A 12,491-nucleotide genomic window follows, 5' to 3' on the forward strand; every position below is an offset into this window, starting at 1 on the left:
CCTTTGAAATAATGAAATAGTTAATCAAAAGACAGTTTAAAATAGAGAGACAGCAGCACAGGTACCACCCATGATCCTAAAGGGCTAAAATATCAGTATAAAGACACAGATTCATACAAAATGAAAACAAGTTTTATTTAAAAAGATGATTGATCTGTCACAGATTGTCATCTGTGCAAAAGCCACGTCCACTTCATATTCAGTCTTTATACAGAATGGACACACTGCTAATAATATTTACATTTCAGGCAACAGTAACAGTCTTTAAATCCATCCATCAATATTAGGCACAAGCATCTAGAATAAGGTGGTTAAAAAATGATTTCATATTTAGAAAAAGACATACGAAGCATCCGATCTGTAAACATTGTTAATTTAATGCAGTCACCAAATATCCCAATGGAAATATGTTTTTAAGATGGAATAAAGGCTTAAAAAGCAGATCAGGAAGAGACATTTAAATAATAAGCCGACATTGCTCTTAACTACTAATAATTTTACAAATAAGCTATTGTGTACATATATAATACAAAATTAATTACAAAAAGTGCTAAAATATACTAAATTGATTTATACCTAAGCAGTCAAGAAATATAATTTAAAATCAGACAAATTCATTATAATGAATCAAAATAAATTGACAGGCAGCTAGTCATAAATCAGTCTTATGGCACATTTCTTTGGCTTGTTTTAAAATAGGCACGATTAGTGAAAGTATCAGAGACTAAATGTGGAAATGAGTGCTGAGAGTGTCTCATACTGCACTGATGGTCCAAAGGAGAGTAGTCAGAAATCCCAGATTTACACAGAGATATATAGCCAGAACTGTGTTTTTAAAACAAGATTCCTGGAAAGAAATAAAAAATAGACAATACAATGGACATATCGCAATATATCATCAATGAAACGCACGTTTATCATGAAGAATTAAACACAAACTCGACTCACCACGTTCGAAGTCTCATTCTCATCAGGAACAAACACAACCTCCTCTTTATCGTCAGAATTGATATGTTCAGTGTAGATTTTGACATTTTTAAAATATTTACCTGAAAAACACATACACGTTAAATACACTACCACCATTAATAATAATAATACATTTTAGAATTATTTATTTCTGCATAAATATGGCCCAAAACACCATGGGTTATACACACTTTTCCTAAGAGTAGACAAAGAGAACCCAATCAAACAAATGAGACGAAGTATTGTACTCTGTCATTTATTTATTCAAGAAATCGATCCAATATTACATAACTGTGAGTAGCAAAAGTATGTAGGATTAATAGTTCATTTGAATTTGAAATTAGGCTCTGTCAGTTCTGAGAGTGTTTTAAATCAATGGGATGATATTTAGGTGTCAGTGTCTACCCTGGGATCTTTTAAAGTCTGAGCTTCACAACACGTGTTTGAGAAAGTGTATTATGGCACGGACAAAGAAGATTTTTCCAAGGACCTCAGAAAAATAGCTGTTGTTGCTCGTCAGACTGGAAAAGGTTATAAAACCATCTCGAAATAGACAAATCCACAGTCAGATAGATTGTGTACGAATGGAGGAAATTCAAGACAATTTTATCCTCAAGGGGAGCTGAGGATAAACCCTCTAAGGAACATGTAATAGATTCGGCAAAAACTATGCATTTGTTAAAGTTATTTCTAGTTAGTTGATTTGATTAATCTGTGGCTTCTCGTTTCTGTTCATAAAGACGCAGGATAAGAGTGTTTATACCATCTGCACTGTGATTGGCTGGAATAGTTCCACCTTGTCATTGTGTCACTCACATTACAAGATCACGTGGGCAATACTATCAAACAGGTTTAAAAATGTCTTAGCATCTGTGATAGCTAGAGACAGGTTTGGATCAAGTTGCTGACCTGCTCATACTTAACAAGCTTCGGCGACCGCAACAAGCACGCATTTGGTCACGATCCAGGGGTTTTGTTGCAAACCTGTTGAAGCAAAATCCAGGCAAAAATCCTGAAGTGTGAGCCTGGTTTAAGGAGGAAATGTCCGGACATCTGTCTGTAAACTGAATCGCCAGAGAGAGTGGGTCACGCAGCAAGACAACGAGCCCAAGACCACAAGTTGTTCTACCAAAGAATGGTTAAAGAAGAACAAAGTTGATGTTTTCGAATGCCCAAGTCAAATGTTTTGGAAGGATTGGAAGAAAGCAGTTCATGTGAAGAAGCCCAACAGCATCCCAGATTTGAAGCTGTTCTGTACTGAGGAATGGGCTAAACTCATGGGCTAAAAAAAGTCATTTTGCAGGACTGATCAGCTGTTACCAGAAACGTTTAGTTGCTGTTATTGCTGCACAAAGGGTCATACAAGATACTAAAAGCATAAGTTCACATGTTTTTGTCACACAGATATATAATACTGGATAATTTTCTCAATAAATAATTTACAAAGTATATATTTTTGTATCTTTTTTTTTTTTTTTTTTTTTGATTGGGCTCTCTTAGTCTACCTTTAAAGGGTTAGTTAATCCCAAAATTAAGCCATAAATTACTCACCCTGAAGTCATCCTAGGTGTATATGACTTTCTTCTTTCAGATGAATTCAGTTGGGAGTTATTTTAAAATAATTGTCTTTGATCTTTCAAGCTGTTTGATGCCACTCAGCGAGTGTTGCACTGCATCGGTTCATGAGAAGTTTAATAAAAAGCTCATCCATTAATAAAAAATGTCTCACACAGATCCAGCGGTTGAACAAAGGCCTTCTGTAGTGAACTGATGCGTTTTAGTAAGAAAAAATATCCATATTCAAAACGTAATAATCACTTTAATCTAGCTTGCGCAGAAGGCCTTTGTTCACCCCCCAGAGCCATGTGAGACACTTTTTTATTAAACTTCACATGAACCGATGCAGTGCAACTCCTGATGAGTGGCATCAAACAGTTTGAAAAGATCAAAGACCATTTTTACAATAACTCTGACAGGATTCATATGAAAGAAAAAAAGTCATATACACCTAGGATTATTTTAAGGTAAGTAATTTATCTGCTAATTTTAATTTTTGAGTTAACAAGACTTTTGTGAAAATCTGACAAATGTTTTGGGTCATATTTATGCAGAAATATAGAAAATTCTAAAAAGTTCTAAAAAATTCTAAAAACAAATCAGCACCTTTACAGTAAATAATAGTGCATCCACAAATAAGAAAAAAAAAATCTAGTTTAAAAACATATTTTTATGCTATGAAAGGTTGTGGCATTTCAAACTGATTAGCTTTCAACCCAACATGTCAATACTAATGCAGTATAATAAAACCTTTTACAATTTAATGGATTCATACAGCTCAACTGATTTCCTGCATAGACACAAAGAAACACTACTCATACAATAAATAAATGCTCTGAAAGGCAATCCAGGTACAGAACGCATATGTCTGGGGGTGGTTTACTGACCTATAGGTAAAAACCCCCTTCGATGGACTTCCAGAACCAGATTTGCCAGCACGAACCATACCACAATGAATGCCAAGACCCCTGTGGACCACGGAGCAGGCAGGGACAGAGCTTGCTGATGGATCCCGAGGAAGATGGCGATGACTAAATCAAGAAAAAACACAGCTTGGTTATGAACATGTTTAATAACACATACGACTTATATTTCAAGCACCCTGAACTAACATTCTAAAATTAAAAATTTAATTAAATTAAATGTATGCATTTAGCAGACGCTTAACCAAAGCGACTTCAGTGCATTCAGGCTAACAGTTTTTACCTAACATATGTTCCCTGGGAATCGAACCCACAACCTTGTGCTGCTAACACAATGCTCTACCACTTGAGCCACAGGAACAATTTATTATAAATCGTATCAATTGTAATTCTAAATCATAACACCAAACATAAAAACAGGACTATACAGGACCTCCATAAAAATAAACTATAAAATATTATATGATACGCTATCAGCTAGAATAAAAAAAGTGCTTTCTGCTGTTCGCATTGTTGTTAATATGGAGTTAAGTCAAATAATAATAAACCATTCAAGACTTTTGACAGCATTGTTTCTTACCAGCCACAACTTGAGCTACTGTTCCTGTCCCAAAATGCATCCAGCTGAAGATATATCTCCTGAGAGCAGGTTATACAAAAAAAGAACATGTAAAACATGACTATTTGAATCAAAATTAATATTATGAATTAATATTAATACAAAAAGGGATCTACACTGTTACTAAAATAGTATAGACAGACAACCCTGTATACTAGAATTACTTAACTTTTGCTATATGTATTTTGTGTTTACAGTTCACAAATATTATAGCTCCTGGCAAACCAAAGGGATTTGTATATGTTAAAATGTCATACACCTCATACTATTTCTGCAGTATGTATACTGTATGTATACTGTGTGTCTTATAGTCATTGACAGGGTTCATATGCTTTATGTAATGTTCAGGGCAGTAAGAAATTTGGGATTGGTAAGATTATTATTATTTTTTTATGTTTTTGAAAGAAGTCTCTTATGCTCACCAAGGCTGAATTTAATTGATCAAAAACATAATAATATTATGAAACAGTATACAGTTATGTTATGTACCGGTAATATCATTACAATTTAAAATAATGGTTTTCTATTTTTAGATATTTTAAAAGTCAAGTGATTAGCAAAGCTACATTTGTAACAGTCATTAGTAAGAAATCACTACGATATGCTGATTTGGTGCTCATGAAATATTACATATTATCAATGTTGAAACCAGTTGTTCTGCATAATATCTATACAGGTGTGTATATATATATATATATATATATATATATATATATATATAATGTATCTAATGAACTGATACATCTTTCCAGAACTTAATTTTAAATTGCACCCATGTAAATGTCTTTACATAATTATCATACAATTTCTCACAGAAAACCCAGATGGTCCACAACATTTGCCATATTATGAGACATTTTATCCCAACAATATGGCAACACAGCAATGTATTGTGACAATTTAGCATTAACACTTAATGGAACATATTTGATAGATTTATAGAAAATAATATGCAGTACATAGTAAATACTGTATTGTATTCTAATAGTTCATTCTGGACACTTCTTTTCTGGCTGTATTGTGAATGTGCTGTACTGTTACCAGGATTTACCTTGAGGCGTCTGGCGCAGGTCTGAATAGTGCCATGACAGGTTGAATGACAGCGAGTACCATGACAACACAGCCCAAATAGGGGTGTATGCCCGCCCGCTGTGGACAATACAATACAGATTAGAAACCACTGTACACATGAAGCTAAAGTTGTCAACAAACTTTGATTCAACAAACTTCATGAAGAAATGAGTTATGACAGGAAACAGCTTTTCAAAGGATGCAAAAGTATAAGGTTAATGGGTATTATTTTGTGTGGGGGCGGGTCTGGCGACTATTTCCATGGAACAGGGCGTCCTCTGCTGGTCATACACAGGAAGTTACAGAAGCCCTGACAGATACTTTGGCAAGAGGGATGTCACAGATGCCTCTGTTGAATCACAAATGTGTCCGTCATGCTCAGCCTTAATGGATGGATACATGTGTCGGCTTTGAATCTCAAATAAACCAGCACTTGCAGACTAGATAAGACTGAGCTTGATTAATCCATGAAGAAAAGTGGGTGTGTTTTTCAGAAAAGAGCCAAAAAGATGCCACAAGGTGGGTCGCTTCTAATGAACATGGGATTTGATTCACTTGCTTATTATTCTGAGCAGACAGCATGTGGGTCTGACACACTGGCAGCGCTGGTGAACAGTCAGAGGTGTGTGATGAAGGGGGTTGAAAATATGACACACTCTTGAAGCATGAGTATTACTCACAGGCAGGAGTTTGTGTGTGTGTTACCTTGCTCCAGCCTCCTCTGTACATAAAAGGCAAGACAAAGCCGACCGAGGTGAGCAGAACAGTGATGGTCATTAGTAATCGATGTAACTGTGGAAACAGAAGCCTTGAATAAGATGCACATCGAAAACTTTTCTGAAATCCTTATTGTATCAAATAAGCACCTACCTGAAACCAGACCTTCTGCCCCAAAATATTCCTTTCAGGCCAATCGGGTTTGAAGTATCGTGCCATGATGACACCAGCACTGACCGTCGAGGTCCAGGCGATCAGCATGAACGCTCCTGTAGACAAAGACAGACAATGAGACTCAGAACAGTCTACAGAAACCAGATGTTATTTAGATTTTTGTAAATGATGCCACAAGAGCGTTACTATGACACTAATAGCGTGTTCTGGGTATTATTTAGTATTATAGCGTGTTCTGGGTATTATGATAATATTTTAATTAGCTTTTATTTTTACATTTTAATTTATTTGACAGCATTTATTTTAAATATTTTGTAACACGAGCTCTCGCAGTACTTAAAACATTTTGCTTGTATTTTTTATATTTTTCATTTTAATTTTTAAGTACTTTTATGTCTTTATTTAGCATACATTTTTATTTGAGTTTAAGTTTACAAATTTTAGTATTTAGTATTAGTTCAACATAACATAAACCAACTTTATTTCAGTTAGTTGGCATGTCAACGGTTCTAATTTTCATTCAAGGAAATTTTATAAATCTACTATTAATGTATGTATTTATTTTATTTGAGCTTTATTTCAATTAAAAATTCTTATAGATTTTTGTAACAATTCATCTTAACAAATTATTAAGTTACAACTATTATTAGAAATGATTACATTAAATAATTACATAAATAATTAAATTATTATCATACAATAATAAAATAACAATAACTCAGGCCCCAAAATGTCCAGCCCCAGGATATTTTTCAATGAGGATTAGTTGTTGTTGTTGTTTTATTTTGCATGCCAAGGGAAGATCATTTGATATATTTAAATGCATTCAAATGCACAGTATAGCTTGCTTAATAGCATATTATAAATCACATGCAGTAAATAGAGTTATTATTATTTGTCCTCACCATGATATTTGACGAGCAGGGGTGATCGAGAACCCGTAAGATCCTCAGGAGGTCCCGTTATGGATGCCTGATAGGTTGAAATTAGAGGCTGGTGGTCATGTCGATGGGTTATCCCTGGAGAAAGAGAAACACGTCTTTTGACACTACTTACCAATGACAACAAACAACAGCAAAGAAACAAAAAAAGCAATATCTCACCATTTTCAACTCGACCATGAGCCATAAAGAGATAGTACATCTGCTCCAGATTGAACCTGTTCAGATTCTCAGGAGGAAGCTGTATGTCTCTGCGGAAGCTACACTGAATCACTCCATTTGAGAGCCTCCATGCCATGTCTTTTAAAATGTTCTATGAATGAATGTGAGTAAAAAGACCACAGAGCAATGCATATTAATGATCTCTTGGGTTCTTTTCTATTTAATTGTTTTAGATAGTTCTGATTGAATGCAATACAACTTATTTTCCGAATGTTCTGAAGCCATTCAATAGTATTGTATGAGAAGCAAAAGTAAATGTATTTACTTTGTTATTAACCAAAAACCTTGGAGGTCATTATTCACTTTCATTGTTTGAAATAGAACTGCACTGACATTATGCGAATCATCTTCTTTTGAGCGTGCTTTCTGTACGAAATGTTCAGCGTTCAATAAATCAAATTCTACCTGTGAAGAGATTATTGGGTGAGTCCGTCCAGAAACATATGCAGCCTTGATGTCAACTCTGTCTGTGTCTCTAATACACAAATAGACGTCATCGTCCCCCTGAAATGCACCACACACATATGCTATTATTTATGCTAATACATACAGTCAAAGGCATAATAATACTTCACACAGTGTTATTTTACTATGCAAGGTAAACTACGTTTTTATTAATATTTTGATTTAGTTTTTATCTTTGGATTCCATTTTAAATTTTAGATAAAGTTTTTGTAATTTTTTAAGTCTATGCTTTTTTTTCCTTCATATTTTATTTTAATTACATCCTGTAATATTTCATTTATTTTTATTTCAAGCATTGGTAATATTTGTTTTTATAGTTTAGTTAACTATAAGAACCCTGTTTTCATACTCATTCAATAGCTATTATAGTTTGTGTTATGCTACAAAAGGTCAAAGTAATATTTGTTATAAAATAAGATGCGAAATATGAAATTATTTTGAGAGTTTGGTTATATTACCATCCATTTGTCCTGTGATAAGGCAAAGGACACATAACCATCTGCAGATCCACTGAGCTCAAACATCACACTCCTTTCCAATCTACGAAAAGACAGGAAGTGACACGCAGTGTCATTTTGTGGGTCACAGCCCTCTGGATCTCTCAGACAGGACTTGCTGCTTCCACAGCCCTCAGAAGTGAACTGAAGAGGAGATGAGAATATTACTATTTATTAGTATTATTTAGATACTCCAATTATTTTGAGGCTGAAAGGGTCATGAACTCATGATAGTGTGTAAACTGCCACTCCAGTAACTTTACCATTGAGGTTTGGGCCCCATTTTGGGACACTACGGGACCTGGAATCTTCACCCAAAATGCTTTATAGCCTTGGGCAACAGTTACCCTGAAAGCAAAGACAACCTACATCAATTTTTATAACTAAACGTTGAGTAAAAACAGCATTTGAATACTTACAGAAACTGCACACTGGAAGGAGAGTCAGATGGTGCTACCCAGATCACCTGAACCTCAGTTTTATGGGAATCACTGTTATGACTCACAGCAGAGCCCTGTGAACATTGAAAATTATGAATAACGGAGAAAAAAATGGGCTTTGTACTTAAATTTCATATATTATTTACCTGAGTCAGTATATACACTCACTTATTCATACATATAGTCTTATTGAGTGAGTCATTCATTCATCTTATTTCTTCAAACTAACGATTCATTCAAGAATGAAGCTAGTGAATGGGTCACTGAATCATTGGCTAACTCAATTTGTTCAAAAATGTAATTAAATACCGCTGTTCTACTGTGGCTCTATTTGGAACATTTTTCATTAGTGAGTTTTACAATACTGTGTCTAAAATTTAACACAATATTAATTTCTTCTTTATTGAACTGCAATACAAAAAACAATATCACATTTGCAATCATGCAGATATGTTGGAAAAACGGGACTCTTGATCGTGTGATATTGCTAAACTATATCACATGATGTAAATATAAGGGGGCCTTTTTTGTCCTCATTTCTTAAATTTTGGATACAAATAACTGCATTTTAATAGGCTGTATCCCACATGAGTCATTTGCTGTGTCCAAATTCAGGGTCTACATCCTTCGGAGGACTCATTTGAAGGATGTTACGTCACAGCGCCGCGACGAAGGCTGTCCAAATTCGTAGGATCCTTCAAATGCGGCCCACAAATGCGTCCTCCTTTTCCCCGAATTGGAAGGTTGGGTGTGGTGGATCCTTTCGCGTCCTACCTATCCCATAATTCTTTTCGGCAGGACGAAGCGAGCGGTAGCGGAGTGAGGGAGGAGTATTGTTTTCAATGTTCTTTAAAAACTGGCTTTTCAAAAATATATATTTTCAGTGGTTTTCTAGTTAGGCATTTTGTTTTAGCGTTAAGCATTTTTTTTTTACATTTGTACGTGTATATGTAAAAAAAAAAAAAAAAAAAAGTTTACTTTGGTAAACTAGCTTCTTCCTTACTGCCTGTGTGAATATCCCCTTACACACAGCTTATTTGTTAGTGATTGAAGCTGTTTTTAACGCTTCTAAGGACGAAAGAGCAGACAGAAGTGTTTATAAAGCTCCAGGGAGAGAACGATGAGCTCTTTACCCGCGTCTTGCTTAGCGCTGTCACGGTTGCTAGGCGACATGATATGAGCAATGGGTAAGGGAGGGAACTGAAAGAAGGGTAGGCTGTCCAAATTCACAAACACCAACTTCCGGTTTTTGCGGTCGTTGGAGGACCCATCCTCCTTCAACCGGGTAGGAAGTATCCTAAGGAGGATGCAGACCCTGAATTTGGACACAGCTATTGTCTTGCATCATGTTTGTCACTGAGCAAGTGCACGCAATTCAAGATGATGTATAGGTCTGGATATGGCATTAATAGTGAGAGTGCATTAATAATTTAATGTATTATTTTTTTAAGTCTTGTCGTAAATATTTTGTTCTCCGTAAAAAAAGATTCTGCAATCACTGACCTCTTTATTGTCACACTTAAGAAGCTGAGACATGTCAGGACTGATTAACTTAAATGATCCAACTATTTCACTGAGATTCTCAGCGTTTCTTGCTTCTATGAGGAATCCTTTAAAGTACTGTTTGCCCTCTGAAGACGCCATTGATAATGTCACTGTAAATATGAACAACAGTTGATATATTTTCAACATATATCTGCAATATTTTAAAAGCCTTAACAGATGACAAGTGTCAAAATACTGCTATCGCATTCCTACCTTTGATTTCATCTCCTGGGCTGAACTGGGATTTGTCTGCTATGATGTTGAATGGTGGATGTTGGGTGCTGGGGGAAGAGTCATGTTGGGGTGTCATGTCCCCACAAGCCACTTCAACATTTCCACGACTGAAGCAAAAGATTGTCTCTGAACATACTGAGAGCAGCAGCAACACAATCCACATATTCATGAGAACCTGAAATGAATAGAAATTTACCGTAAAACCATTGATAATTTGACAAGGAATCCAAATGTTGCTGAAACAGGTGTTAAAGTTACTTCAGTGCACATTATTTTCTATTCTATATTTAATTCTACAGTATAGATCTTTTTTTATAGATTTTATTCTTATATTTTGATTGTTTACTTTTATTTCATTCTTTCATAGCTATATTTATGTATATTTCATCTGTGTTATATTCTTTAATAATCGCACTGTCCATGGAGCGAACCTGACTCACATTTCAATGCTGGTTATATATGCTATATAAAATTGTGTATGTGATGAAAAACAATCCTGAATCTTGAACATGGTACACCTCCAAAAAACATAGGTTAGCAGAATAGACATCATGTTCATAATTCACTGATAAAGATTAAGGTGTGCTAGTGAAAACATTTTGTTCCAAAAAAATTAAAATAAAAACACTTTTTTGCCTAATCATTTTTCCTTTTTTTTGTGAGAAACCTGCAAATAAAGATAAGGAGGGGGGCTGCAACTGTTACAGTAACGTTACTAGAAGACTGAACAGTTTTTCATGTACACTGATCTGATCGATATAAATGAATAAAGAAATAATAAAGCCACACATTCAAGTTGAAGTTTTGATGGCAAAGACTGTTGACTTTAGTAAGTTAATGTAAAGTGAGATATATGGGTCAAGGTCATGTTTCGTCACGTACGTCAAGCACATGATATCTACTATACAGACAGATAAGAATAAAAGTGTTAATGGAAGCAAAGTGAAACTTCGAACCCATCATAAAAAAATAAAAATAAAAACTGTAAACAAAGAGCACATGCTACACATTTTCTTACACATACTGTAGCAGCAGCTACTTCCTACAGCAGCAGAGACGTCTGCACGTGTGAAAAGGTAGGCAGGCCAAAAAGAATGGGAAGCCAGATAAAATGCTGATGAAAGGATAAAAATGTACATATGCTTACCTCCATTCATTTAAAATAAATAATCATCGCACTATCACAGAAAATGAAAAGACACACACACACAGTTGTACTTGAGTTTCATGGCACGGGATATGATATGGGCGGTCTCTTTACGAGCACCGTGCGCAAAGATTCCCCACAGACGTGTGGGTGGAGCTAAAATAAACGACAGACGAACTAGATACAACTGTAGTTCAGCTTTCATTACCAATATATATATATATATATATATATATATATATATATATATATATACACATATTAAGAAGGATAGTGATAATACCCGCGCCTAGTTCAACAACAGGACAGGAAGTAAAAGTTTAAAGTAAATATTATTATTAAATAGTCCTGTCATCAAAATTGTTTTTGTTTATTGTCAATTTTTTTTTTTTATTAAATGTTATTTGTAACAAATAATATTTTTTTATTTATTTGTAACATTTTTTGTAAGTGTAACGTTACTTAGCTCCATCCCTCACCTTTGTTTGGCTTTGAGGCGTCCGATCGTCGCGACAGAGTAGCGTTTTGTTTGAAGGCCTCAGAAATATTGGTTAATTTCACAGCCGTTGCTGCGGGTTGTTTTTCATGTTTGCGGGTTGGAATGACCCCAATAACAAGCAATTTACTACCATGGTATGCGAATTTTACCAGAGCAATTGGGGGGTATTTTTTTGTTATGAAAACCTGGCAACCCCTGACCGCAGTTTTTTTCTTTCTCTCTCTTGAACGCAAGCGAAGTAATCGTAATAATAATACAAAAAAAAAAATGTAAACAGTATCACACGAGCAATATTCAGCATGGCCGTGATAGGTGTTGGTATTTAGGCTGTTGTTAGCTTCTGTTTGTGTTACTTGCTGAAATACACTAGTAATAATATTAAATGATAATGAGTAATTCGATATAAAATATTGATCACAATACAAATAATATATTACATAACACAAGTGCTGCATGGCCAACGCATGTTCC

General features: G+C 34.9%; 1 protein-coding gene across 1 annotated transcript; it reads right to left on the reverse strand.

Annotated features, from left to right (window-relative positions):
* Positions 1-110: 110 nt before the first annotated feature.
* LOC127946373 (putative ferric-chelate reductase 1) lies at positions 111-11,670 on the reverse strand. Its single transcript, XM_052542910.1, has 16 exons — positions 11,522-11,670; positions 10,354-10,549; positions 10,099-10,250; positions 8,575-8,669; positions 8,419-8,503; positions 8,117-8,299; positions 7,599-7,697; positions 7,134-7,284; positions 6,936-7,049; positions 6,010-6,125; positions 5,845-5,931; positions 5,120-5,217; positions 4,030-4,088; positions 3,414-3,557; positions 949-1,049; positions 111-847 (listed from the first exon to the last, which is right to left on the reverse strand). The coding sequence occupies exons 1-16, from the start codon at positions 11,525-11,527 to the stop codon at positions 755-757; spliced, it is 1,779 nt and encodes a 592-aa protein (XP_052398870.1). The 5' UTR covers positions 11,528-11,670; the 3' UTR covers positions 111-754.
* Positions 11,671-12,491: the final 821 nt, after the last annotated feature.

The sequence above is a fragment of the Carassius gibelio genome, chromosome A24, assembly GCF_023724105.1.
Source record: "Carassius gibelio isolate Cgi1373 ecotype wild population from Czech Republic chromosome A24, carGib1.2-hapl.c, whole genome shotgun sequence".
Classification (NCBI taxonomy): domain Eukaryota; kingdom Metazoa; phylum Chordata; class Actinopteri; order Cypriniformes; family Cyprinidae; genus Carassius; species Carassius gibelio.